Source organism: Xenopus laevis, chromosome 2S, assembly GCF_017654675.1.
Source record: "Xenopus laevis strain J_2021 chromosome 2S, Xenopus_laevis_v10.1, whole genome shotgun sequence".
Taxonomy (NCBI): Eukaryota; Metazoa; Chordata; class Amphibia; order Anura; family Pipidae; genus Xenopus; species Xenopus laevis.
In genome coordinates, this window is record NC_054374.1 from 162145557 (window position 1) to 162173057 (window position 27501).

Sequence of the window (27501 nt, forward strand, 5' to 3'; positions counted from 1 at the left end):
TGTTTTTAGCTCTGTCCTTGTGGCCTTGTTACTGAGGTCAGGGATCTGGGGAGGACCCAGAAAATGTTGTTGTATGGGGCCATGATTTCTGAGAGCTGCCCATAGCAACCAAGCAGCAAATGCCAAGACCTGAAGGCTTATCAAGCACTGTTTTATTTCCTCAGGATTCTTTCACTGGCCACGCCTCCCATTTCTCCTGCCCGACCGGTTTCCTAATGAGCGCAGCCTTGACGCACCAACCAATCACGCAGCTACGCTAGGCGTGTTCCAAAGTTGAAGGCGTTTCATTTTCAACTGACCCCGCCCCCCGCCCTACAGCTTAACGCATGGTGTCTTAACATCCAATCAGAGCAGCGAGACCAACCGATCTCCCATCGTGCCATGCGGCATTTTCTTGTGAGGGTTGAGCGCAGCCGCCATTTTGTCAGACTTGCGAAGGGAGAGGAGGAGAAGCTGGCGACTGTGCTGCCGTGTGCCATACGGTGTGAGGGGCCTATGGATTAAGCTCTGGTCCGGGGGCAGCACACCGTTCTCTCGCCCATATATATTTATATAATTTATTCGTTTTTGTTGCCCTCCACCGCTTCTCGGACAGACAAGATGTCGGCGGGAGACGATGCCAGAGAAGACGCGTGTCGGGATTACCTGTCGTCTCTGGAAGACCTGACGTATAACAGCAAGCCGCACATCAACATGCTGACCATTCTGGCTGAGGAGAACGTGCAGTTCGCCAAGGATATCGGCGTTCTTATCGAAGCGCAAATCGCCAAGGTTTTTATAACAAAAGCATTTATTTCATTTTTTTGTTCTTTTTTCCCTCTTATCCTCCCCGACACTTGTAGTCATGTAGGCCCCGGGCCCTCATACACCTCCTCTCTCAGCCTGCGTTTCCTGTGACAGAAACAAGATGGCGCCTGTAAGTGAGGCGCCTCCTTCACCGTGTCCTGTCCCATGGTTCTTTGCGGCAGCAGGTCAGGGTTCACCCTCTGTGTACAGCCCAGAACACGTGCAGCCTGCTGTCCTTTAAAGTTCGAGTAACACCAACAAGCCAGGCACGTGATGAGTCCGAGCCAGACCACGTGCTGTTTGGGAGCTGCCAAATGGCTTCTCATATAGGTACTAGGCTAGAACAGAGAGGGTATTGGCTATTTAAAGGAGATGTAAACCAAACATATTTGCTAGTGGTAGATTGAACATCATCTGCAACTGTTTTTGAATTAAAGTGGCAGACTTAGTGTTTAACTTTAAGTATGATGTAGAGAGGGATATTCTAAGACAAGCAGTAATTCCTTTTTTTTTTTTATTATTTGTGTTTTTGGTCTCAATTTTGCAGTTTGTTTGCTTGGGTCCAAAATTACCATATCAACCATGCAATTATTTGAAATAAGGAGGCCACACACTGGCCGAAAAAAGACCGATTCAGCAGTTAATTGGCATGTATGAGGCCCTCTGTCTGGCTTGCCTGATCGATAGGACTTAAAAATCCAGTTGGATCCCAGCCGCGTCTATTCGTTGTTACGGCCCTGCATTCCGACCGCCAGTTTGCTCTAGGGCCCGCGATCGGATCAGCCCAATATCGCCCACCTCCACTCGCCAAACGAGCGGATCTCTGTGTATATCCACCATAAGACTGTGTAAAAATAGGTGAAAGCCTGAACTGAAATATGAATAATAAAAAGTTGGTCTAATTATATATTTAAAGTAAAACATGACAATTGAAAAGTTGCTTATAATTGGCCATTCTATAACATACTAAAAGTTACATTAAGGGTGATCCACCCCTTTAACCTGTCTGTGTGATGATGGAAGCTGTAAGGCAACCCTTGATTTAACCCCCACCTATGGATGCACCCCCCTTATAGCATTATGTCTGGTTACAGCTGGGGTGTGTGGCTGCCAGCCGTTAAAGGGGACCCCTGTGGAGTATATACAAGGCAAGGCTGCTTTGATTTTAGGAATGTCAAGTGATTGTGACCATAGTGTGTATTCAGGCCTCTCCTATTCAAATTCCAGCCTCTTGCGCAAATCAATGCAGGGTTGCTAGGGTAACATGGGCAGTAGAAACCAGATTGCTGAAACTAAACCGGAGAGCTGCTGAATAAAAAGCTAAATAGTTAAAAAAAAACATAATAAAAAATAGAAATTGTCTTAGAATATCACTCTACATCAGACTAAAAGTTAATTTAAAGATTAACAATGCTTTGAAAGGCATAAGCATGTCCGGAGAACACTTCAGAATTCTTTAGATTACCCCTTTGAATTAATATATTTTGGCAACAGGTGCCCTTTAGGGTTAGTTCACACAGGGAGTTTTGGGGAGATTTGGTCGCCAGCCATCGCCTCGTTTTTGCAGTGACCAATCTTCCCAAACGCCTTCCCTCCTGCGCCGGCTAAAATGAAAAAAAAAAAACCACCGGCGCTAATCACACGCAGCGATTTCGTTTTCTGAAGTTTCCTCGTGAGGCAACTTCTGGCGACTTTGGAAAGCGAACCACCGCGTGTGATTAGCGCCGGCGCATGAACAGGGAAGGCGTTTGGGGAGATTGGTGGCCGCAAAAACGTGATTAGTCGCCAAGCGACCAAATCTCCGCAAAACGCCCTGTGTAAACTAACCTTTAAGGGCAGTGACACCAGGAGATTAATCGCTGCTTCTCTGGGCAACTAATCCCCTGCACTCTCCAGTAAAAAGCTTTCCCATAGGCAATAATGTGAATCGCTGGTGGTAAAACGCATGTCGCTCCAGTCTCCCAAAATCGCTTGATGTTTACTCTTGTAGCGATTTTGGGAGACTGGAGCGACACCTGTTTTACCACCAGCGATTCACATTATTGCCTTATTGCATTATTTTTTACTGGAGAGTGCAGGAGATTAGTTGCCCAGAGAAGCAGCGATTAATCTCCTGGTGTGTCACTGCCCTAAACTGGTAACAGTGGCTGATGTAAGAAATGTGCAAGCAGACGTGGGTAGAAATTCTGTTTAGCACGGTCACACACGGTTTTCATGGTCAGACTGCTCAGGGAAATTCAGCCTTTTCTGTCAATCAGAGCATTAGCCATGTTTTCTGGTTTTGTCCAGTCAGGTTAGTCTCCCAAGTCAGCTTTATAGGACACATTGTACCTAGACAGCCGGCTGGGAATGTATGGACAGGCAGCATGTGCTTACCAGGACCTCAGCCATTTTTCTCCTTTATCATTTATCTGCCGTGTAACGTAGACCCTACAGGATCCTGCTCTGCTACAAAGGAGATCTTTTAAACTGAATTCAGATGTCTACTTGTGCCCTTTATTTAGAAATACATTTACATTTCTTTGTTTTTGGTGTTACTTGCTCTTTATTTGGGACTCCTGGCTTCACATTAAAAAGGGCTGTTTTGGGTTGTGTTGATTTGTGAACAGCTGAAGCAAAGCTAGTTTGACAAAGTCACCCACTACTCCCTGTGCATCTGTACGGCCCTTAGCGTTCTGTCTGCACAATCTATGGTCACACCTTCTTTGTCTCACTAACTGTTGAAGGCATCCTAATAGTTATTTTACTATGCCCATAGATTTAATATATTGTCAGTCTATAATGTTCTATTTTACAGATGGGTGACCTGCCAAGTTCTGATCTGATTGTAATGCATTAGTAAGCTACTACTACCAGTCAGATCCCTTTCCCAAAGGATGATTACGGTCCCCTGAAAAGGAACGGTCGTTTATAACCCCCCCCCCTTCTGTCGCACCCCCTTCTTCATCCACTATCCAATGAACATGAATGAATGTCTGTGGTATAACCCCCAAATTTGCTCTATTGCAATAATTCTCTATCTTTTATAGCATTTCCCAATTTTTTATTCTATGTTCCAGTTGTATTAAGGAGAAGACACGGCCACTTTAGCCATAGACTTAATTTAAATGCTGCTCTGCTTTAATCAGATTCTCTTTTTTTTTTTTTTTTCCGTAGTTTCACATTTATTATTATTTTTATAGGTCTGTCATGCTAAGTACATTGTCTGCACCACTGTGTAGTGTAACCTTGAGCACTAGAATATACCTCTAATAAATTGCTTTGAACTGTGTGACTGGTATGCTGTAATCTGTAAATAAAATGTATCAAATATGTATTTGTCTTTTTATTTACCATTTGTTTATGTACCGTATGTGATGTATCCACATGGCTGAACAGATGGGAAAGAAGGATACATGTGGGGGGTTTAATAATGCTGAATAGCATGTTACTTTTTAAGTGTCTGGGTAGAAGATGCTACATTGTACCTTTCACGTCCCTCCCCCAATCTTTTAAATGTAACATATTAAAGGGATTCTGTCATGATTTTTATGGTGTAGTTTTTATTTCTAAATTTCACTGTTTACACTGCAAATAATTCACTCTACAATATAAAATTACATTCCTGAACCAGCAAGTGTATTTTTTTTTTTAGTTGTGATATTGGTGTGTAGGTGCATCTCCGGTCATTTTGCCTGGTCATGTGCTTTCAGAAAGAGCCAGCACTTTACTATGGAACTGCTTTCTGGCAGCTGTTATTTCTCCTACTCAATGTAACCGAATGTGGGACCTGGATTTTACTATTGAGTGCTGTTCTTAGATCTACCAGGCAGCTGTTATCTTGTGTTAGGGAGCTGTTATCTGGTTACCTTCCCATTGTTCTGTTGTTAGGCTGCTGGCCGAGAAAGGGAGGGGGTGATATCACTCCAACTTGCAGTAAAGAGTGACTGAAGTTTATCAGTGCACAAGTCACATGACTGGGGGCAGCTGGGAAACTGATATGTCAGATTTCAGAATTAAATACAAAAAAATCTGTTTGCTCTTTTGCGAAATAGAACTCATTAACTAGTGTCTTTTTGAAAAACTTTTTTTTCCCCATGACAGTATCCCTTTAATCCTTTTAATTTCATCCTCTAATTGGTATCAAGGAATTGAACCCTTAAACAAGGGTTTGGTGATTCTACATTGTTTACAAGTATCAAGGGCTTTTAAAGTAATGATTTATATCTCAATGTAGGTATGGTGGCCTCTAGGTGTGTCAAGATTCACGAAAATGTCTATAAAGTCATTTATTCTTATTGGTCATAGTGTTTGATAGCCTTTGCTTGGCCATCGTCAACTGTTACCTGAAGTTGAGTTAGAACAGAGATTAAAAAGATACTGACATCAAAAAATAACCCTTTTTTATTAGCCATCATAACATTGTCTTTGAATGCTATTTATAATTTTGCCATAAAAGTATATGCCTGATGCTTTTACATGACCTTTCTTACTACCCTGTTCCTCTATCGGGGGCTGCCATATTTGTGCAGTAGTAGTAGTCCGTTAGCATTAGAAACTTTAACTGACAAACTGAGAACAGTCAGGTTTAGGAACTTCAACTAACAATTACTTACAAAAACAGAACTATCGGCAAAAAACGATCAACACGACCTATAGGTAACTTTTAATGTAGATTAATATTTGAAAATAAAATTGTCAGTATCACTTTAAGTGGTTCCTTGTGTGTTTTTCATGTAGCAACATGGGGTCATGTAGCAACACACTGCAGCTTATGGCAGCAACATCTCATTAGCTAATCACCAAGACCTCATAAAACCTACAATTAACCAATTCTCATTTCTGCACACATTTTTCCTCACTGTGTCAACCAGCAAATTTTTTATTTTTACAAAAAAATATATATTTTTCAAATTTGTCCGGTCTTTTTTTTTTCATATGATAAAGAACTGTAGCCGTGTCCACTTTGCAGGTGTCAGATTTGGTGAATTCATTTATCCCTGGTATATGGGGAAACAAAATAATCAAGAAGAGTGTCTCTGGTGTGTTGGGTGTAACTTTTTTTTCCCCACAGCATCTAAACCGGTGTCAGAACATTAAAAAATAAATAAAAAGGATACGATTTTCTACATATGGACAATTTTATTTTGGGAAAAGGGGGAAAAAATGAATGACTTCAACAGTTCCCCGATTGTATGAAGCTGTAAGCCACCCACAAGTATGGAGATACGGCTTATGTTTCCTCTTGCCTCTCAACTTGGGAGTTTCTGAACAGAATTCTGCTGTTGGCTTGTTGGAAAAAAAAAATATGAATGCAAATTTTGTGCAATATTAAAAAAGGATATTTCTGACACAAGTGGATGCAGTAACAATGGTAACACTTTTTTCCACCTCCTTTAAACACTTATGTACCCTAAATGATTCTGCCTATTTGGACCGTGTGGCTTTTGGCCCATTTAAACCCATGTTGGTTGGTATACAGATTGGCTCATATGAGGACTTTGTGTTTGTCTTATTAAACTTATCAGCTTTCTTTTTATTTAGGCTGCGGCTGCGGAGAAGCTTCCGGTTTTGTATCTAATGGATTCCATTGTTAAAAATGTCGGGAGAGACTATCTTGCTGCATTTGCCAAAAACCTAGTTACCACATTTGTTTGTGTGTTTGAAAAGGTATAAATTAATGAACCGTAGGCTTTATTTTTTAAACTAGGAAATAGGCGATTTCACCTTACAGCTGTTGGTTTGATCCATGCAGAGAAGTGGTGTTTTTTTTTTTTTCGTCATCATACTGAAATAAGAAACATAAATACAATCGGTTAAAAAATCTGAAATCAAGTTTCTTCACTGTTCATCTGTTTTTCTTTCTTTATACAGCAGTTGGGTGTCAGATATTCATTGACTGTTAGAGCCAATATATCTTATAGGGGGGGCTCTTTTTGCCTAGAAGATGTATTAGAGCTCACTCTATTAAATCACCAGACATTGTCTCTCTACATGCAGGATTTGTGCAAAAGGCAGTTCTTTTGTTAGATTTTTTGTACTGCAATTCGTCGTGTGAGCTCTAATTAATCCGCTAGGAAAAAATGCTAAATTGCACCCCCCCTAACTTTTCTTCTAGAGGTTTTAGTTTACAGCATCTTGTGGGGCCATGACTACTGTAAGAGAATGTTTTGTCCACTCTGAGTCATACATTGGCCAATCCATATGGGATGCACTGAATCCAGAATTTGCTGTTTGATTCTGCGGAATCCTAACCATTTTTGAAGGATTCAGTCAAGTTGGAACCCTAAAAGGGGTTGTTCACCTACAAACACTCTTTTTCAGTTTCAGACAGTTCTCCAGAAATAAAGACTTTCCAATTACTTTCTATTTGTGACCGTTTTTGTGACAGGGTGGGGGGTAGCCGACTCTTTAAAGGAGAATTCAACCTGTAATAAACCCCCCGGGGCAAATACCCCTCATTTTTTACTCACCCGTCCGTGCATATTCTGGCCTCAGAGTTCACGGCAGCCTTCTTCTTAGTCTCCGGTAATCTTCGTGTATTGACTGCATTTTCGGGGCATGCACGGTTGGAGTAAATTATCGGTCCAGAACAACTGCGCATTTGTCAAAAGTTGAGAAAATTACCGGAAGTCCAGAAATATGAATTTTTGGTAATTACTATCGGCGCATGCGCAGTGGTTCGGGACCGGAAATGTACTTCTGCGCATGTGCCGGAAGAGATTGAAGAAAGAAGATTTCTGCCGTGTACTCCGAGGCCAGAATCTGCACAGATGGTCGAGTAAAAAAATGGGGCATTTTTTTTTATTACATGTAGAATTCTCCTTTAACTGTTAATAAATGAATCTTTGTGCCTGCTTAGCAGAATCTCTGGGTTTCATTAAAGGCAACTGTTAGAATTGATACAATAGTTGCTAATATTCCACAGATACTGCTGAGAAATGGATCAACTAATGGAGCAAATTGTAAGCTCAGATGCTCCTGGATCACTGAGCTGCCAGACTGAAACACCAGAGTTTTCCCGAAAACGTCAATTTTGGAAAACCGTTAAAAAATAAAAGAGAGAAAGCAACTGAAAAAAGTGTTTGTTTATAGTGAGTAAACAACTCGAGTAAAAATATTTTTTTGGTAGGTGAACAACCCCTTTAAAATCTGATTTTCAAGCTCTGCACAACTGAGCATGACCATTTTTATTCTAAAGCGATGCATTTTTTCCCACTTAACTTTGAATATGCATATTAGGGTGGGTTTTTTGTGGGTTTTTTTTGGAATATTCAGTCTTCTAGTGAATCCAAAGATTATGAATTCAGTGCACCCTAATTTTTTTTTCTACCTTTTGAAATGTTTTTTTTTTCTTAGTCTTAATATTCTGTATAACTACATTAAACTCAACTGTAGATGATTCATTTTATAACAGTACTTTAAATGTAGAAACAAAAGTGTCAATTTCTGTGTAGTAAATTGTCAAGACAAGGCATTGTTCTGTTTTTAGGTGGATGAAAACACTAGGAAAAGTTTATTTAAGTTGCGTTCGACATGGGATGAATTATTTCCATCAAAGAAATTGTATGCACTTGATGTCAGAGTCAACCAAATAGATCCTGCCTGGCCAATTAAGCCTCTGCCCCCAAATGTGAACACTTCTAGTATCCATGTGAATCCTAAATTCCTGAACAAAGTAAGTATATAACCGAAATGCTTCATGGGACCCTGTGATGTATGGATTGGTTAGGTTAGCATGGTTTATACATGTTACTGTGTAAACTAACAGGTTTAAAGGAAATGTTCCGTGTAAAAATAAACTTTTTTTTTTTTGTTTGTTTTAATATAGTTAGTCAAAAATGTAATCTATAAAGTCTGAAGTGACTGGATATCTTAACAGCCAGAATCCTGCTTTTCAGCTCTTAGTTTCCACTGATTGGTTACCAGGCAGTAACCAATCAGTGACTTGATTTATGACCCTAATGGGCCATAACTGTTGCTTTTGAATCTGAGTTGCATTCTAAGGATCAATTACAAACTCACTAAAAAGTTATGTCCCATGTGGCCCCCCTTACAGTCGCTGACTGACTGAGTTAGAGAGCTTTTTTATTTTGCACAGCCTATTCATTTACCCAGTTTTTATTTTTGCACTGAATTGTTTCTTTAAGCCCAGAGACTTTGCTCTAACACTGTAACAGAATTTTATTTGATCTGCTCTGATCTAGAACAATGGAAAGTGTATTTCTGATTTATTGCAATAATTACACAGTTATGGTGAACGGTCTTTGGTTGCATAACTCTGTATATAATAAATTTATTTACTGTTCAAACAGCACTCATTATTAGAACGTTTAGCAAACAGCTTGATGGGTGCTTTGGCAATAAAATGTCTGCGTATATAGAAACAACTGTGGGGTCATCATTTTCTTTGTCTGACGCATAGTATGTGCTGTAACCACATTGCTCAGCAGTTGGGCAACAATATGGTCAATCTCTTGTCTGTTTCAGTTGCAATTGCCAATCTCACTTCCAGTTATTTCACTCGAAGAAAGACAGCAAGCTTTTCCAACCTACTGTGTTCTAGTCTGGCTATGCCCACAATTCTACGTAATTACCATTGAAATGAATAGGTAGCGATTCCAAGTGTTAAAGTGGACCTTTCACCCAGACATAAAAATCGGTATAATAAAAGTCCTTATCAAATTAAACATAAAATACAAATTCTTTTTTATTTTTTATTAAAGCATTCATAGCTATAATAACGCATTTAAAAAGCTTAGCTGTCAATCAAATATTGTCTGCCACTCCTGAGGCGGGGCAGACTATTACTTTAAATTTCCATTCAGCACTTCCTAGATGTCACTGCTCTCCCCACATTCCCCTAGTTATCAACATTTAATTGTGTAACCAGGACATGGGGGATGGACATCAGGTCCCCCATTCTGGTGCACAAACAAGATTCTGAGATGATGCAAGACTTGTCTTAATAACAGTGTCCACAGAATGGCTCCTGCCTGCTTGTTATAATTGAGTTCCCAGACTGACTCTTGTTGACTTTAAAATGTTGAGTAACATTCGACCTATGGCACATGAGCATTAAAATGCTGCAGAGAAGCACACGTGTATGTCACTGCCAGTGAAAGATTCATATTAAGTGGTGCAATCACTTTGTCACTGGTGCTTGCAGGGAAAACATGCGGATTTGTGTTATGATACATAGATGTCATGACAGTGTTTCAGATTGGTTACCCCACCATGGAGAAACTACTGTATGTGCCAAGAGCCTTGGACACCCATTACCAGTGGCATTGCAAACTGTTCAGGTATTTGCTAATACCAATATTCTAAAAATTGGGTTTTCAATGGTGCAGCTTAAATGAGTACAATGTGTAAATGTTTTTTTGTTTTTTTTTCCCTCTTGTCACTGGCCTTCAAGATACATGTAAATGAACTGTAAGCACACCCTGTAAATCTGTCCATGTGTAAAATCTACATTTTTAAAAAATGTTTTTTTTTTTTAACAGCCAGAGGAAACACCGCCAGCTAAAGTGCCAAGTGCTGTGCCACCTCGTGCTAACCCTGAGGTACAAAAGCAACTGTCACAAGAGCAGTTAATAAGGCAACAGCTGCTGGTGAAGCAAAAACAGTTATTAGAGCTTCAACAAAAGAAGTTGGAGCTTGAACTTGAACAGACAAGAGAACAGCTGGTAAGTTAGAGGAATGGGAACAATTAGCTGCCATTTTTTTTATATTTTCCAGTCTTAACTGTCAATATTCAGTTGTGGAGTAGTGTGACCCCTGTGTGGGAAAGATTTTATTCCAAGAGTGTTAATCCTTTGATTCTCCAGCTGCTTCTAAAACTAGAGTGACTTGCCTATCAGTCATAGTATGGTAGGTTATCGCCAGGATGCAATCTCTAATTTTGCAGTAGCTTGCCTGCATGAACATCTAACAATATGGATTAATGAGATGGTGTTTAGTATGTTGTATCAAGTTTTAAGATAGAATATCGAATCCTGTAACGCATACCATTCCTAATTGTCCATAATGAAAGACTAGGCAAACAGGACTCTTATTACACTATCTGTGTGAGTCCAGATTACTCCTAAACAGATCTGTTTATTCTTTCCATCTTTTGGATTGAGTATAAGAAATGTGCCCATTTGTTGGCTTGAAGACCATAATCCCTCAGTGTTGTATCTTCACTTGGGACAGTTGTACTCCGAAGGACCTGCGAGTCTGGAGAAGATCTCTAGGGAAAGTTTATGGGTTCCACAGATCACTGACATTATTATAATATAAATTCACTCCATATACCACTGGTAGTTACCAATAGCAATAGTTTTTTTACTTACCGTATTTCAAATCAAAATAATTTCATTGGGTTTCAGTTGACTGATTTATTTGCCTTAGAAATGGTCAGGCAAATGTCTCTGTAATAAGCTGTTCTGTGAATGGCAATGCTGGTTCTTCTATCTTTTTTTTGGATACGTTTTCCATGTAAAAGATCTGATGTGTATTAGATGTTTCACTCACTATGCAGATGATTAGCACTACTGTAAAATGTAATTTCTTTATAACATAGAACTATTGTTCTGTATTTGATAAATTGTTAATTTCATTTTAGGCACTTTCCTCCTCAAAACCAGTTGTCACCCCAAAAATTCCACACATGCCAGTTAAGGCCCCACAGCCTGTTTCTCAGAATTTTGAAAAGATCAAAATTCCTCCTTTTTCTCAGCCCATTGAAAAACCCCATGAAAAAATGCCTGCGCCAAGTAGAGATCCTCGCCTTGTTAAAGAAAATCAACATTCAGCCCACATGAAAGATCTAGGGCACAAAAAGGAGGCGAAAACCAACATCACAAATATGCCAGATCTAAAGCCTATTAAACCTCTTTTAAATGATAAAGCAAATGCTTCTGCAAAGCCTGAAAAGTCGAAGTCTAATGAAAAGCTACCTAAGCGAGAATCTGTGCAATCTGAACTTAAAGATCGATCCAAATCACAGTCTCCTTTCAAAGCTAAATTGCCTCATGTGAGAGAGAAATCTCAAGGTGTGGAGAATGTAAAGGAATTGGAAGTAAATAGGAGAGACCCAAGGCTGCACAAGCATCTCCGCACTAAATCTGATAATAAAGACAGTGAGCCGAAAGAGAAGCGGAAATGTGACAAGAAAGAGGACCATAAATCGGAGCACAGAGCAGCAACAAACCGAAACAAACCCGTTGGTGGCATTGTGCAAAAAAATGAACCCGTTGCAAATTATCCAGAAAAATTGAAACCTGGAAGAATCAGCAATAGAAAAAGGTCACGATCACCAAAAAGCCGATCGCCAGCCCACTCTCCTAAGGGTAGAGATAGAAGGTCACCCAAAGTACGGCCAAGAAGCACATCTCCTGTTCATTCCCTCCCAAAAATTGGCAGATTGCGTCCGCCTGTAAGTAAACCATCTCACACGGAGGACTTCAACTCAAGCTCTCGGGAAGAGCGAATGAAAAGAACTGCAAAAACAGATGTACGAGACAACAGAAGGCAAAAGAGACTGTCGGAGGAGAGGCCACAGGATCCTGTATCGTCAATGTCTACTAAGTCCAATACAGAGCCAAAACCAGATCTAGAAAATTGGCAAGGGCCTCAAGCCAACAAGCGTTGGAAGAGCGGATGGGAGGACAATAAAAAGTATGTAGTGGGTGACAAACCCAGGGCATTTGATGTTGCTGCATGTAACCTGTTTTAAAATATATTTCTCAAAGCAATAATTATTTTAACACTTTAATATTTAGCGCAGCACCAATAGCTCTGTTCCCAGTAACATGCAGGAATTTGCATTGGGGTTCAGCCACATAGGCATTAAAGGAGTATTCAACCCGAAATAAAAAAACCCGTCCAGAGACCAGAATCTGCACCCCTCCATGCAGATTCTGGTCTCGGAGTTCACGGCAGCCATCTTCTGTCTTTTTCTGAAGTTATATTTGGAAATTTTCGTGACTTTCGGTGCATGCGCGGTTTGTGACCGAAAATTTACGCCAACTGTGCATGCTCCGAAAATGCCGTCCAGACACTAAGATTACTGGAGAATAAGAAGATGGCTGCCTTGAACTCAGAGGCTAGAATCTGCATGGAGTGTTGAGTAAAAAATTAGGGGCATTTGCCCAGAGGGGGGGGGAGAACATGTAGGCTGTTGTGAGGGGGTCTACCCAGGGTAGGGGGAGGGTTTTTTTTATTTCGCGTTGAATTCTCCTTTAACCCCCTATCAATATAATGCTTTGTTTAAAGGAAAACTATACCCCCAAAATGAATACTTAAGCAACAGATAGTTTATATCATATTGAATGACATATTAAAGAATCTTACCAAACTGGAATATATATTTACATAAATATTGCCCTTTTACATCTCTTGCCTTGAACCACCATTTCATGACTCTATCTGTGCTGCCTCAGAGATCACCTGACCAGAAATACTACAACACTAACTGTAACAGGAAGAAGTGAGGAAGCAAAAGGCAGGACTCTTGTCTGTTTATTGGCTCATGTGACCTTACATGTGGTTTGTATGTGTGCACAGTGAATCGTACGATTATTTTTTAAAATGGCAATTTTCTATTTATGATTACCCAATGGCACATACTACTAAAAAAGTATATTATTATGATAATGGTTCATTTACATGAAGCACGGTTTTACACATGAGCTGTTTTACTCAGTATCTTTTAATAGAGACCTACATTGTTTGGGGGGGTATAGTTTTCCTTTAATATGCCTTGTAGTGATGTGCGGGTTGGGTAAACCCTGACCCACTCCCGAAGCTAACCCTTCCTCCACCCGCCCAAGTCTGGCTTTCGTTTATAGCCCTGCACCGCCCCACCGATGACGTTGCAAAAGGGGTGGGGCGCACGTCTATAAAAGATGAAGTTGAAAGCCGTCAGTGTGATGTGGCGGGCAGAGCAGGAAGAAGAGCTCAACCCGGACTGCAAAATCGCCTGACCTGTGGGTATCGGGCCGGCCTGCACATCACTAATACCTTGCTCATGTTGATTAATGTAGAAATTGCGGGTATACAGTCTGTTAAATTGGACAGGCTTTCATTTTTCAACTTATTGCTTACTTACTAATTAACAGATATGAGAGATTGGTAGCATATCTAGATAATCAACATACGAGCTCCGCACGCCTTTAGTTCAAAAGTTGTGCATCCTACAGCCCATTTTTACATAGCCTTTTTGGCTTTGTACATGTCTGTTTGCAGGTGGATTGTTGTTTAATGTAAACATTTTGCAATGTTTTAAAATAGGCTCTCTGCGTTTTCCATGTAAAATAAATTCTATGACTTAACTGGTCCTTTTGATGTAAAAAAAAAAAATAGGTTCCTGTGTGTATATAATGGTAAATCATACCTATACATGTAAATATTTTATATAATCGTTCTATTTCTCAGTTCTCAGAATAAAGACCATCATCAGAGTATCCGCCCCCCCTATCAGAGGCATAATAGTTGGCAAAATAGTTCAAAAGAAGTTGCCTCTCCTCGGACTCCAAAACAGCAGCATTGGTTAAGTGTTGATGCTGATCTAAAAATACCTAAAGAATTAACAAGTGCAAGCAAAGCAGAGTTGCTGAAAAAGGTAATTCTGACGAAAATGAATAATGTATACTTAAGCGATACATACATTGTATGGAATGAGCTGACCTGCTATATCCTTGTTTAGGCAAATGAACGCTTTTCCTTGGGAGAAATTACACACGATGAGCTTCTTGTGGTGGTACATCAAATACGTCAACTCTTCCAGTACCAAGAAGAAAAACAGCGATGTAGTGTATGGGATAGCCCCACCGAGGAAAACAAAGGTGGGTTAAGCAAGAAACCTCTGCTTTCTAACGAAGAAATGACTTATTATGAGCATAAAGCAAAACTGAAAAGGACTCAAGTTCAGCATGCATTTTCAGACGGAGAATATGTGGATCCAGAATATCTGGACTTAGAGCTTGAAGAAATGGTGCACTCAGGCAGAGACACAGAACATGGTGGGAGAACGGAAGGCGGTGTGCCTGAAAGAAATGAACCGTTTCCTGAAAGACAAAGGCATTCCCCTTTACCTGTGACTAGACCGCATCCAGATGATGCACACGATGGTTATAGAAGGCACAAAGATCAGCTGGAACTTCCCAAAGGTACGTTGTTGTAAGGTTTAGCTCTAAATACTACCTTCAGATACAGACCACACTACCTCTATATGGGAAGTTTAATATGCTCCTTTTATTTAAGGGGAACTATCGCGAAAATTTAAATTCAATATAAACTTCATCATACGGAAATAAGAAACTTTATAAATACAATCAATTAAAAATGATGTGCCATTTCTGAAATAATCAAGTTTATCTTCACTATTCCTCTCACCATCTGTTTCTCTTCATTCTGTCTTCATGAGCAGTTGAATGTTAGATCCAATATATCTTATAGGGGTGCTCTTTATGCCTAGATGTATTGGAGCTCACTCTATTAAACTCACCAGACATCATGTCTCTCTACATGCAGGATTTGTGCGAAAGGCAGTTTTGTTAGATTTTGTTTGTACTGGAATCAATTATTTGAGTGAGCTTTTATACATCCGCTTGGAAAGAGCCCCCCCCATAAGATATATTGGATTATTCATCTGACACCCAACCCCTGCTAGAAGATAGAATGAGGAGAAACAGATGCTGAGATTGGAAAAAGTGAAGATAAGCTTTGTATTTAGAAAGTTTATTTCAATATGAGGAAGCTTAAATTTAATTTTCTCAATAGTTCCCCTTAAATAACCTTGATTTCTTAAATTGGTTGCTCTAATAAAACCAGTTTGTCAGGCAGTGTTTTTCTAATTTGTGGTAGGGAGTATGCATAGTGTAAATGGGCAGTACAAACTTTCACCATTGGCTTAATGAATAGGGCTTGTGCTAAGTAACTTTTTGCATGTTTTTAATTTAGAAATATTAAAAAAAAATCCACCTCTCCACCGAAGAACCCTCTGTATACGCAAACTTTTCTTTAAATGTAGTCTTTGATAGCCTTTGTGATGTGAAGAAGCTTGATATACACAGGGCTTCTCAGTTAAATTAATATTTCTAGCTACTGCTGTCTGGCTTAATGCATGTGTGCGCAAACAAATTTATTTTGCATTTCACTTCGCCCCAGGTTCACGAGAGGAACAGAGATCTGTGTTTACTGAACGATTCCCACACTCCGTACCCATGTACGATGAATCTGAAGCAGTTCCTTACGGGGAAAGTGCAGATTCCAGGATGAGTGGCAACAATTCAAATCAAAAGAACACTCTGATGGAAGAGAGGAGACCACTACTTGATATCCCACCACATATACCTGTTAACAGAGGAGATGCCCCTATCATGAAAGTTTTTGAAGAGCCTTCCAGTGTTGCAAACGTTAGGGAAAGTTCTCCGGTAAATGCATGCATGCCATTTGATGGTGCATCAGTAAATCAGGTCGGATCTCAGCGCTTTGATGTAGTCCCAGGACAACCAGTTGATTCCCATTTTGATGGTATGGGTGCCAACCAAGTTGAGAACACACGGTTTGATGGTATGAATCGGCAGGGTCAGCAAGGTATGCAGAAATATGAAGGCGTGCAAAATCAAGCTATAGTATCAAGCCAGCCTATGGCAATGCAAAGATTAGAGGGCCCTACAGGTCAGCCAATGAATGCAGCAAGATTTGAAGGACCCCCAGGTCAACAGTTGGGAGCATTAAGATTTGAAGGAGCCCCTGGGCAACCAATGGGTCCTCAACGATTTGAGGGAATGCAGCCATTAGGCCCTCAAAGATTTGACGGAGTAGTAGGTCCACAAGGTCCACAAAGATTTGATGGCTCTCCTAGACCACCATTAATGCAGCAAAGGTTTGAGGGTGGACCATGTCAGCCTATGAGATTTGAACAGCCAATGAGGCAACCAGTGAGGTTTGAAGGGCTGGTTGGTCCAAGATTTGAAGTGAATCCGCCTCAGCGATTTGACAGTGGACCTCGTCCGCAACCCTTAATGAGGTTTGATGGGCCAATGGGGCAGATTAGACCAAGGTTTGATGGAACACCCGTTAATAGGTTTGACAGTAAACCACCTCATATTCAAAGGTTTGATCTGCCTGGACAACCCTGCCAAAGATTTGAAGGCCCACCAGGACATCAAACACCTCCACGGTTTGATGGACCAATGCAGGTTCAACCGCGGTTTGATGGTCCTATGCCACAAAGGTTTGATGGCCCAAATCAGCAACCTAGATTTGATCTTCAAATGAGTCAAGGACCACGCTTTGATAATATTCATCCACCCATAAGGCAAAATGCTCCACCTTTTGGACAAACTGGTCCTTATGGTGACCCTCAGAACCATTTCCATGGACAGCCACAGAGTATGCAACCACAAGGTATGCCCCTCCAGGGGATGCAGACACAAGGCATGTTGCCACAAGGCATGCCCCCTCAGGGGATGCAACCACAAGGAATGCCCCATCAGGGTATAGTGCCACAGGGAATGCAGCCACAAGGAATGCCACCTCAAGGGATGCAGGCACAAGGAATGCCGCCTCAGGGAATGCAGCAACAAGGAATGCCACTTCAGCGGCCCGAACAAAGGTTTGACTTGCCACAGGGACCAAATTTTGCTGGACCTTCTGGTCCTGGAGTGCAGTCTTTTCCAAACCAGCTTCCTAGACCATCTGGGCCTTATTTCGATGATAACAATCCGAATTCCCAAGGACCACAGTTTTCAAACTTTAATAACCTTCCTGTAGGAAACTTGACAGCAAGCCAACAGGTAAGTGTAGAAAAAAATTCTGCAATTTCTGCTATCTTTTCTACATTTCCCATGGATACTTTGTGCAACTTTGGGTGGGCTCATGCATTCCAGTTTACCTAATGAAAGCAAATACTGCTATGGGTTACTATATCTGCCTATCTTATGTAGATAAATATAATTAAATAGATACTGACACCAGAAATTAAGCCATTTTTTACATCTATCACATCTATCATAACATATTGTCTTTGCATGCTTGTTATAATTTTGCAATAAAAGTATTTCCCTGATGCATTTACATTACCTATCATATCCCCAATGTTCCTCTGTGAGGGCGCTGCCATATTTGTGCAGCATTAGTTTGTTCACATTTTGAAGGGACAGTTGGCCTGATAAAAGTCAGGTGTAGGAACTGTCATTATTTTTATAATATAGTTTTTATTTATAAATTGCGCTGTTTACACTGCATATTATTCAATAATACAATATAAAATTAAATTCCTGGACCAACAAGTGTATTTTTAGGATGGAACTGCTTTCTGGCAGGCTGTTATTTCTCCTACTCGATGTAACTGAATGTGTCTCAGTGGGACCTGGATTTTACTATTGAGTGCTGCTGTTAGATCTACCAGGCAGCTGTTATCTTGTGTTAGGGAGCTACTGTCTGGTTACCTTCCTATTGTTCTGTTGTTAGGCCGCTGGGGGGATTGATATCATTCCAACTTGCAGTACAGCATTAAAGAGTGACTACAGTTTATCTGAGCACAAGTCACATGAGTGGGGGCAGCTGGGAAACAGACATGTCTAGCCCCATATCCGATTTCAAAATGAAATATAAAAAAATGTTTGCTTTTTTGAGAAATGGATTTCAGTGCAGAATTCTGCTGGCGCAGCACTATTAACTGATGTGTTTTGACACCAGTCAGTTGAACTGTAGAAGCTGCTCGGATGAGTAGTGAAACGTCTTCAATTCAAGTCCAGTTGTTTAAGATTTACCTAAACTAAATTTACTAGATTTTCCTATGATAGTATTCCTTTAAAGCCACAATTAATAACAAAGCATAGATATCGACAAAGAAAGTCAGCACAAACTTTAGGTAACTTTGAATGTACGTTCAATTCTTTTAAAGCCACAATTACTAACAAAGCATAGATATCGACAAAGAAAGTCAGCACAAACTTTAGGTAACTTTGAATGTACGTTCATGTTTTGAAAAGTCGTCTTTTAGTGTCAGTATCACTTTAAAATGTAAGGTTCAAGTTGCCTCAAGATTGTTCTGGCAATCTTTTTGCAGTTATACTTAAGTATTATGTATTGCAACTACAGGTGTGTCCTTAATCTCTCATATATTTATATTTTTTAAGTTTGGACCATTAGGAGGAATGTCTCAGCCTGCAGGAATATCTCAACCTCCTGGAATGTCTCAGCCAGCATTTTCAAGTCTAGATCAGAACTATGTTCCCCCACAGGGGCCTGCAGGAGGAGTTTTTGTTCAGCCAGGTAAAGATTTTTTCTTTTTAAACCACTTTCCTTTTTTCTTTTTTTAATAAGGTTTTGAATTGTAAATTTTGTTTTACTTCTAACACTTAGACACTGTGAATGCCCATACTGCATTTCTTCACCTTTTTCTTAGGGATCCAAATCAGGTTGGGAAGCCACTTTGCATCCTAGGAATTGCTTAAGATCTTATTGCACCTGCGTTTTATTTTGAAGAAATTGTACTGTATTAGATTGGATTACGAATACTCAAGTTTTTGGGATATCTGAAAATCAAGCAGGTTGATGCAATTCTCTCTCCCGACAACCCATTATGATTTGATTGCATCAGCCTGATATGGAATTTAATGGGTCACGTAGAATGTAATCTATATTCCTCATTGTTCTTACTGTTTAGGTCATGTAATGACTTTCATATTGGTGATTTAAGATTGCCTTATGATCTTCATTAGTAATTTAACTGTGTTTGCAATTTCTTATTTTTAGGTGGTTCATTTCCATTTCCTGAAAATCACTTGGGACAGCTTGATGTTAATGAGTTATTCTCGAAGCTGCTTTCAACAGGAATACTTATGAAAGTTACACCCAAGGAATCATCTACTCGTAAGTATTTGTTGTGTATGTAATGGAAACCTACTGAGCTTGCCCTGGGATAGGACTGTTCCTGTCCAATAGGATATTTTGACCTGCCTGATATAGATATGTAGTATGTACTGGATACTTTTTTAAATGTGAATATCTATAAATTAATTTTGTTTTTACTCTGAGGCCTTGGGACCTATATCGTTTTTGATATAAACCTTTCTGTGATATAGATATGGGCACTTTATATTCAGATCTATCAGAAAGGCTATTGGGACGAACCCATAGGCAGATAAGCTGCCAGCTTGGTCTGAAGGTGCTGAGTAAGTAACTTAAATTTGCACTTGTATGGACATTTGGAATTTCAGCAGCTGGCTGGTTGCTAGGATGTTGTTTACCTTAGCAACCAGGCAGTGGTTTGAATGAGAGACTGGAATAGGAATAGCAGATGGGGAAAAAAAATTAAGACCAATTGCAAAGTTGCTAGGAGTATGACATTCTATAACTTACAAATAGTTAACGTAAAGGTGAACCATCCTTTTAAAGTGCAATGTTTGCTGCTGAAATTACTTAACAATGGCTTAAAGGAGAATTCAACCCTTAACTAAAAATAAAAACCCTACCCTACATAGATCCCCCACGGGAAATGCCCCAAACTTTTTACTTACCCCTCAGTGCAGATTCAGGGATCGCAGTTCACGGCAGCCATCTTCTGAAGACCCCAAAGATTGCTGCTGTGAACTGCGATCCCTGAATCTGCACCGAAGGGTAAGTAAAGCATTGGGGGCATTTCCCTCGGGGGGGGGGTCTACGTAAGGGAGGGTTTTTTAGTTAGGGATGAATTCTCCTTTAAGTGGAAGTCCCTGATAGCTGTTCTAGTGCACGGCAGCAGTAACACACCTGAGTAGCATAGTTGTAACTTATCATTTTTTTTCTTTTTAATAGAATGTACTGAAGAAGTAGCTGAATCTTCTGCACCTGCTGCAGTTGAAGAAGAGGAGGAAGATGCAGATGAAGATCAGGATGTCCCGGACCTCACTAGTTTTAATATGGAAGACCTAAAACAGTATGTATGACCTATTATTCATCAACTTTTAATGTGCTTTGAGTATTGTCTTACGCATGATATAGATAGAATCTTCAAAATTGAATAGCACTCCAAATCTTTAAATCCATGATTTTTACTGAAATATCACTTGTGCATCCAATGTTTCGGCCCTCGTGACCTTTATTGAAGATTGTGCATAACATTTGACCAAGCACAATGTATTTTTATAGGAATTGTTCCGTATAAAAATAAAAACTGGGTGAATAGCTTGGTCTTTTCTGCTTTCACCAGCTATAGACTGATTTCAGGGTTGTGTAGGCAGTATTCTCCAAACTGTGGTAGAGTTTTCACTGTTTATATGTTATCTGAAAGTAACATCCTTGCTTTTCTCACTACAGTCGCTACGACAGTGTTATAAATAGAATCTATACTGGTATCCAGTGCTATTCTTGTGGCATGAGGTTTACCAAATCGCAAACTGATATCTACGCAGATCATCTGGATTGGCATTATCGTCAAAACAGGACCGAGAAGGACGTTAGCAGGAAAATAACTCACCGGAGGTGGTACTATAGTTTAAAAGTAAGTGCTGATCATGGTACATATAATTAATAATAGGAGATCCCCCCATAGGCTAAAACAGCAATTCGGCAGGTTTTAGATGGCGATTGGTCGAAGTCTAAAGAGTACATGATAAATTTCGGTATTCTAATTTTTGAATTTTTTTCATCGAATTTGGACTATTCCCTGGTCTAAGTACACAAAAAATAGCTCGGAATTTGAATTTTTTTGAATTCGAAAATTCACCTCGATCTTTGATAAATCATAATAATAGTAATGATAAATAATAAAACGGTAGCCTGTACTTGATCCGATCCCAACTAAGATGTAATTAATCCTTATTGGAAGCAGAACCAGCCTATTGGGTTTATTTAGAGGCACATTTATCAAGGGTCGCATTTCAAATTGATACTCCCATGAACTTGCAATTCGACCAATCAAAATTTCTTATAGAAATCGATTTTTTTTTTTTTTTTTAAACTCTGGTGAATAGGATCGACCCGTAAACTCAAATTGAATTCGAATCGAATTTTAAAAACTCGATTAGAGTTTTTTTTCTCCGAAAAGAACCTTGAATGTCAGGAAGGCTGCAAACAACTCAAAATTGATCACTGGACATCTGCCATTCACTTAAACAGCAATTCAGCTGGTTTTAGCTAGTGAATAGTTGATTTCGAGTTCTTAAAGGGCCAGAGTATGATGAATCTCAAAAATAAAAGAATTTTTTTAAATAACTCCCTATTGACAATTTTGACAAGTCCTGCACCGAACCAATTTCTAAGACTAGCGACCCGAACAGCAACCGCATAGTTACCCACTTTGATCTGCTACCTGGACTGCCTTATCCGCAATCTGCCGACCACCATCAAACTGGAAGTGATGGTGCTGCAAACCGGAAGTGACCATCAAAAGTGGGCGGGACAAACAAGTTTTGTAAACTTGTTTCTGGAAATCCCCAGGTCTCATGTCTGCAATCTATTTTCAATATATTATCTATTGTTTGAAAACTCGGTTGGAGCAAAAAATACCTGGGATTGGAGAAAAGTCCGTTTTATTTAATTAAATGTTGCCCTTTATATTCTGTTCTTTATACCCAGGTTGTTAAAATGAGTGGCTTGTCTGTTGGGCTTAAACATCACTTTGTAGTTTCTTTACCTGGTTGTTACTTGCAGCATATTTGTTGTGAGTTTTGGAAATTTGACAAACGATAAATTGTTTATATTCTTTCCAGGACTGGATAGAGTTTGAAGAAATAGCCGACTTGGAGGAGCGGGCAAAGAGTCAGTTCTTTGAGAAGGTGCACGAGGAAGTTATACTAAAAACTCAAGAAGCTGCTAAAGAGAAGGAATTTCAAAGTGTTCAAGCTGGACCGGCAGGGGCAGATGAGGTTTGTTCTGTTCTTAAAAAAAACCCTTTAAAACTTTGTAGTTTTATCTTGTTGCACAGGTTCATGTTTAGATCAGGAGAATAATTAATTACTTGTATCTTTTCCTTAATGATCAAATATTACACGAGTACTCGCATCTAACTATTTATGGTGATGGTTGCTTTGAGTGGGGATTGAATAAACGGGGAGCTTTATGAGTTATTGGTTTTGTTTCAGATATGTGAAATTTGCCAAGAACAGTTTGAACAGTACTGGGATGAGGAGGAGGAAGAGTGGCATCTAAAAAATGCAATGCGCGTGAATGAAAAGGTAAAAAACGTGTCAAAGGAAAGCTGGGGTTTTTTTTTTTTTTTCTACCAGTGGGGCAACATGATTTTAAGAAAATCCTACACTACATATTGTCAGGTTAATTAGATGTGGAACGTTAAAGGGATTCGGTCATGGTTTTTATTTCTAAATTAGACTGCAAATAATTCTCTACAATATAAAATTTAATTCCCGAACCAGCAAGTGTATTTTTTTTATATTGGTGTGTAGTAAGGATGCACCGAATCTAGGATTCGGTTCGGGACTCTGCTTTTTTCAGCAGGATTCAGATTCGGCCGAATCCTTCTGCCCGGCCAAACCGATTCCTAATTTGCATATGCAAACTAGGGTCAGGGAGGGAAATCGCGTGACTTTGTAAAAAATCTTTTCCCCTTCCCACCCCTAATTTGCATATGCAAATTCATATTCGGCTGAATCTTTCACAAAGTTTTCAGGGGTTCGGTTGAATCCAAAATAGTGGATTCAATGCAGCTGTCTCAGGTCATTTTGCCTGATCATGTGCTTTCAGAAAGAACCAATACTTTAGGATGGAACTGCCTTCTGGCAGGCTGTTTCTCCTACTCAATGTAACTGAATGTGTCTCAGTGGGACGTGGATTTTACTATTGAGTGCTGTTCTTAGATCTACCAGACATCTGTTATCTTGTGTTAGGGAACTGCTATCTGGTTACCTTCCCGTTAGGCTTCTGGGGGGGGAGGAAGGGGGAGTGATATTACTCCAACTTGCAGTAAAGAGTTACTGAAGTTTATCAGAGCACAAGTCACATGACTGGGGGCAGCTGGGAAACTGACTATATGTCTAGCCCCATGTCAGATTTCAAAATGTGATATAAAAAGTGTGCTCTTTGCTCTTTCTCAGCACTTCTTCAGTTTGGAATTTCAGCAGCTATCAGGTTGCTAGGGTTCACTACATAGGGTTCACATACCCTAGCAACCAGGCAGAGTAGTGAAAGATTTGTCAGAGACTGACCAGCTTTAGAACTGGATTTCAGTGCAGAATTCTGCTGGAGCAGCACTAATAACCGATGTGTTTTGAAGAAAAAAAAAAGTGTTCCCATGACAGTTTCCCTTTAAGATTACTGAATAATAGCTACGTTTACCATACAGCTATAGTTTATGGAGCATATGAGAAATGCAAACTGATTTTATCATCTTATATATGATGTTGCATATTGTTCTCTGCCACTATCACTTGTGATGACCTGGAGTAAAGCTTTACATTTTACTGAAATGATGGTAGCTAATGGTTTTACCTGCATGAATAGGAGGCACTGTAATTGCGATGTGAAACGGCTTGTTTTAATTCACAGACTAAAATATCACTTGTGTTTTATCTGGAAACGCATGTGATGCTACAAGTAGGAAATGATATGCATGTGCCTCTTAATCTTAAATTTCATGGTTGAGTTTATCTTCACAGGGTGCAAACTCTATCCCTCCCTCTCCCAACCTTCACCCTTCTCTGGTGGCCTCACAACCAGGTTTGTGAATTGACATGAAAGGATGTGAAGCAACATTGGGAGCTGCACCACAGAAGACAATTGTACTGAAACGTGGAGGTTGAGATCAATTAGGGGGGCTTAGTAAGAGAATAAATCAGGCCAAAATACTGTAAATGGTATACAACTGAGCATTGCGAGTTGGGTCAGCAAAGAGTTTTTAATCGCCACCGTGGTTTAAAAATGTTTTGATTTCAACCCTTTCAAAGGATAAGTTAACCTTTAAAATACGTCCGTGTAAAATTGATGAGGGGGCTATTCTAAGCACTTCCGTAATTTACACTTGTTTATTTTTCTTTAATTCCAAGATATTAAGGGATACATGTACTGTTAATATGAATGAACAGTCTGACCAGCAAGTAGTCAAGGAAGTTGTCAGGAGAAAGAAAGAGGCTGATGTTCTTCTGCTTAGGAAAGATGTGAGAAAGGTTTATAATTTTATTCCTAAGCAGAAGAACATCAGCCTCTTTCTTTCTCCTGACAACTTCCTTGACTACTTGCTGGTCAGACTGGTGGGAAACTGACCAGCAGGTGGCGCTGTTGTAACAAAATTCATTCAAATTAACAGTACGTGTATCCCTTAATAACTTGGAATAAAAACAAAATAAATAATGAATGTACATTACAAAAGAGCCCTCTCGTCAATTTTACTTTCACTTATTTTAAAGGTTATCCCTTAATATTCCGGAATTAAAGAAAAATAAATGGGTGTAAATTACCAAAGTGCTTAGAATAACGCCCTCATCAATTTTACATTCACTTATTTTAAAGGTTTACTTATCCTTTAAATCACTTTGTATTTGTGACCATTTTTCTAATATTTAAGTGTAAAGTTTCATTTTTCACATTTTAAAGCAGCTCTGGGAAGGGGGGGTCTCCAACTCTGTAACTGTTGTAAATTGATACATTTAGTTGATACATTTGTTATCTTTGTCTCTGCTGAATTGGATTCCTGAGTTTCATTACAGGCAATTGATAAAATAGTTGCTAATATTCTACAAATATGTTTCAACTAATTGTATCAAGTAAATGCAGCAAATTGTAATAGTTCAGATGCTCCTGGATCACTGAGCTGCCAGACTGAAACACCAGAGACAGAAATATTCAAATTAAACCTCAATTTTGGAAAAATTATGATAAATAAAAACAAAAATGGAAAGCAATTTAAAAAAAGTCTTTATTTCTGCTGAGCAATCTGAAAACAACTGAACTGAAAAAAGTGTTTGGAAGGTGAACGACCTCTTTAAAGGCTCTAAAATGTTTGATTGTGAACAAAGGCCTTAGTAGTACCTTATATGTTACATAAATGAATTATTATAAAAACTCATCTTTATTTGTTTTTGTTACAGATTTACCACCCATCGTGCTATGATGACTATAAAAATGTAAGTATTTTATTGCTTAATTCTAGTGCATTGATAACAAAACTGCCCTTCCAGTTATACCACTACAATCATGGGTGGCTCCACATAAACCAACACACGAACTTGGAATTGCCCTATAGGGAAAATATGGGCGTAATTTACTGTAGGATTGGAATATTCTCTGTTCATTGACTTCAACATGATTCCGGTTAGACCTTTCTATAATTTAGGCTTCACACTAAATTAAAAATCATTGTGATGATATGTAGAGAAACCTAAAGCTGGGCTAGATAACATTAAGAGTAGGGATGCACTGAATTCGGGATTCGGCCAGGATTCTGCCTTTCAGCAGGATTTGGTTGAATCCTGATTTGCATATGCAAATTAGGGGAGGGAATTTACATGCCTTTTTGTCATAAAACAAGTTGGTAAATATGGTTTCCCCTTCCCATCCCTAATTTGCATATGCAAATTTGGTAAGGTATTCAGCCAAATCTTTTGCAAGGAATCCACCAAAATAGTGGATTTGGCGCATCCCTAATGTAGTTGAATGTAGAATGTGCAGGGTAGGGTGGAAAGTGTATTGCCAGCAGTTGCAGTGACTTGGGCATGCTGATGGGACAGCTGGAGCTTCGTTACCAGGATGAACATTTATTCTAAGGGATTGTGAACATATCTGGGATTGTCTTTACTTCCTCCTTAAAGGAGAAGTAAACCTTTAAAATAAGTGAATGTAAAATTGATGAGGGGTTATTCTAAGAACTTTTGCAATGTACATTCATAATTTAATATTTTTTCATTCCAAGATATTAAGGGATACATGTACTGTTAATATGAATGAATTTTGTTACAACAGCGCCACCTGCTGGTCAGTTTCCCACCAGTCTGACCAGCAAGTAGTCAAGGAAGTTGTCAGGAGAAAGAAAGAGGCTGATGTTCTTCTGCTTAGGAAAGACATGAGAAAGGTTTCTAATTGTATTCCTAAGCAGAAGAACATCAGAGCATGTATATTAAAGTGCTTAGCCCCCTCATCAATTTTATATTCACTTATTTTTAAAGGTTATTTGTCCTTTAAAAACTAGATCATGATAGGGGATGCTAATTATTGCAGGTTTCTTAGTGGGTAACAGTTTGCTAATAAAGTTGATACACAGGCAGATCAAGAAGTTTTTATATTTTTTTTTTTTTTTATCAGTTCTCACGTTGTTTAAAGTTTCCCCCCTAAATACTAAACGTTGTGATTTTCTGTTTCCAGACATCGTCGTTCTTGGATAACACACCATCTCCCAGCAAAACTCTTCTTGAAAACCCGCTCAATGCCATGTTAAGTCTGGTCAAAGAGGAGGTAACCGAGCCTTCATGTTCTGTGAAAGTAGAACCAGCCGATAACGAAGCCCCGAGCTCATGTGAGATACCTCTGCTCACGGACATTAAAAAAGAGCCCGACGAATCAGAGTAAAATAAGGTTTCTTTTTACAGTTTCACAGTAAAAGCTGCTGCCATAATACTTCTTAGAAGGCTAAGAACTCCTAACCCGGGGCAGGGACCCCGGCTCTAATTTGCTTACTGAATACATTTTTGTATTTGAATTTCTTACGCCTGCACAGTTACATGTGTGGAGATTGTGTAATGTGTGCAGAGAATGAAATTGTATGGAAGACTCGCACTGTAAGTTATAAATAAAACTATTTTTGATATA

At 39.4% G+C, this 27501-nt stretch overlaps 1 protein-coding gene across 2 annotated transcripts; it reads left to right on the forward strand.

The window, feature by feature from the left end:
- The first annotated feature begins 360 nt into the window (after positions 1-360).
- Positions 361-27501, forward strand: pcf11.S (PCF11, cleavage and polyadenylation factor subunit S homeolog). 2 transcript variants are annotated; one of them, XM_018250384.2, is made up of 17 exons: positions 361-771; positions 6310-6435; positions 8258-8443; positions 10272-10454; positions 11375-12429; positions 14188-14374; positions 14459-14597; positions 14697-14921; positions 15922-17555; positions 18903-19038; positions 19522-19638; positions 20563-20683; positions 21064-21247; positions 22458-22613; positions 22830-22922; positions 25788-25823; positions 27058-27501. In XM_018250384.2, the coding sequence occupies exons 1-17, from the start codon at positions 601-603 to the stop codon at positions 27259-27261; spliced, it is 4953 nt and encodes a 1650-aa protein (XP_018105873.1). In that variant the 5' UTR covers positions 361-600; the 3' UTR covers positions 27262-27501. The 2 variants fall into 2 exon arrangements, with proteins under 2 accessions (XP_018105873.1, XP_018105872.1); XM_018250383.2 differs by having other exon boundaries at positions 14459-14921.

Bases quoted from the DNA above. Each gene is read 5' to 3' on its own strand.
- pcf11.S (XM_018250383.2), top strand. From the start codon at position 601: ATGTCGGCGGGAGACGATGCCAGAGAAGACGCGTGTCGGGATTACCTG. The intron at 19,039-19,521 runs GTAAAGATTTTT...TCTTATTTTTAG, and splicing joins AGGAGTTTTTGTTCAGCCAG to GTGGTTCATTTCCATTTCCT. The intron at 19,639-20,562 runs GTAAGTATTTGT...TCTTTTTAATAG, and splicing joins ACCCAAGGAATCATCTACTC to AATGTACTGAAGAAGTAGCT.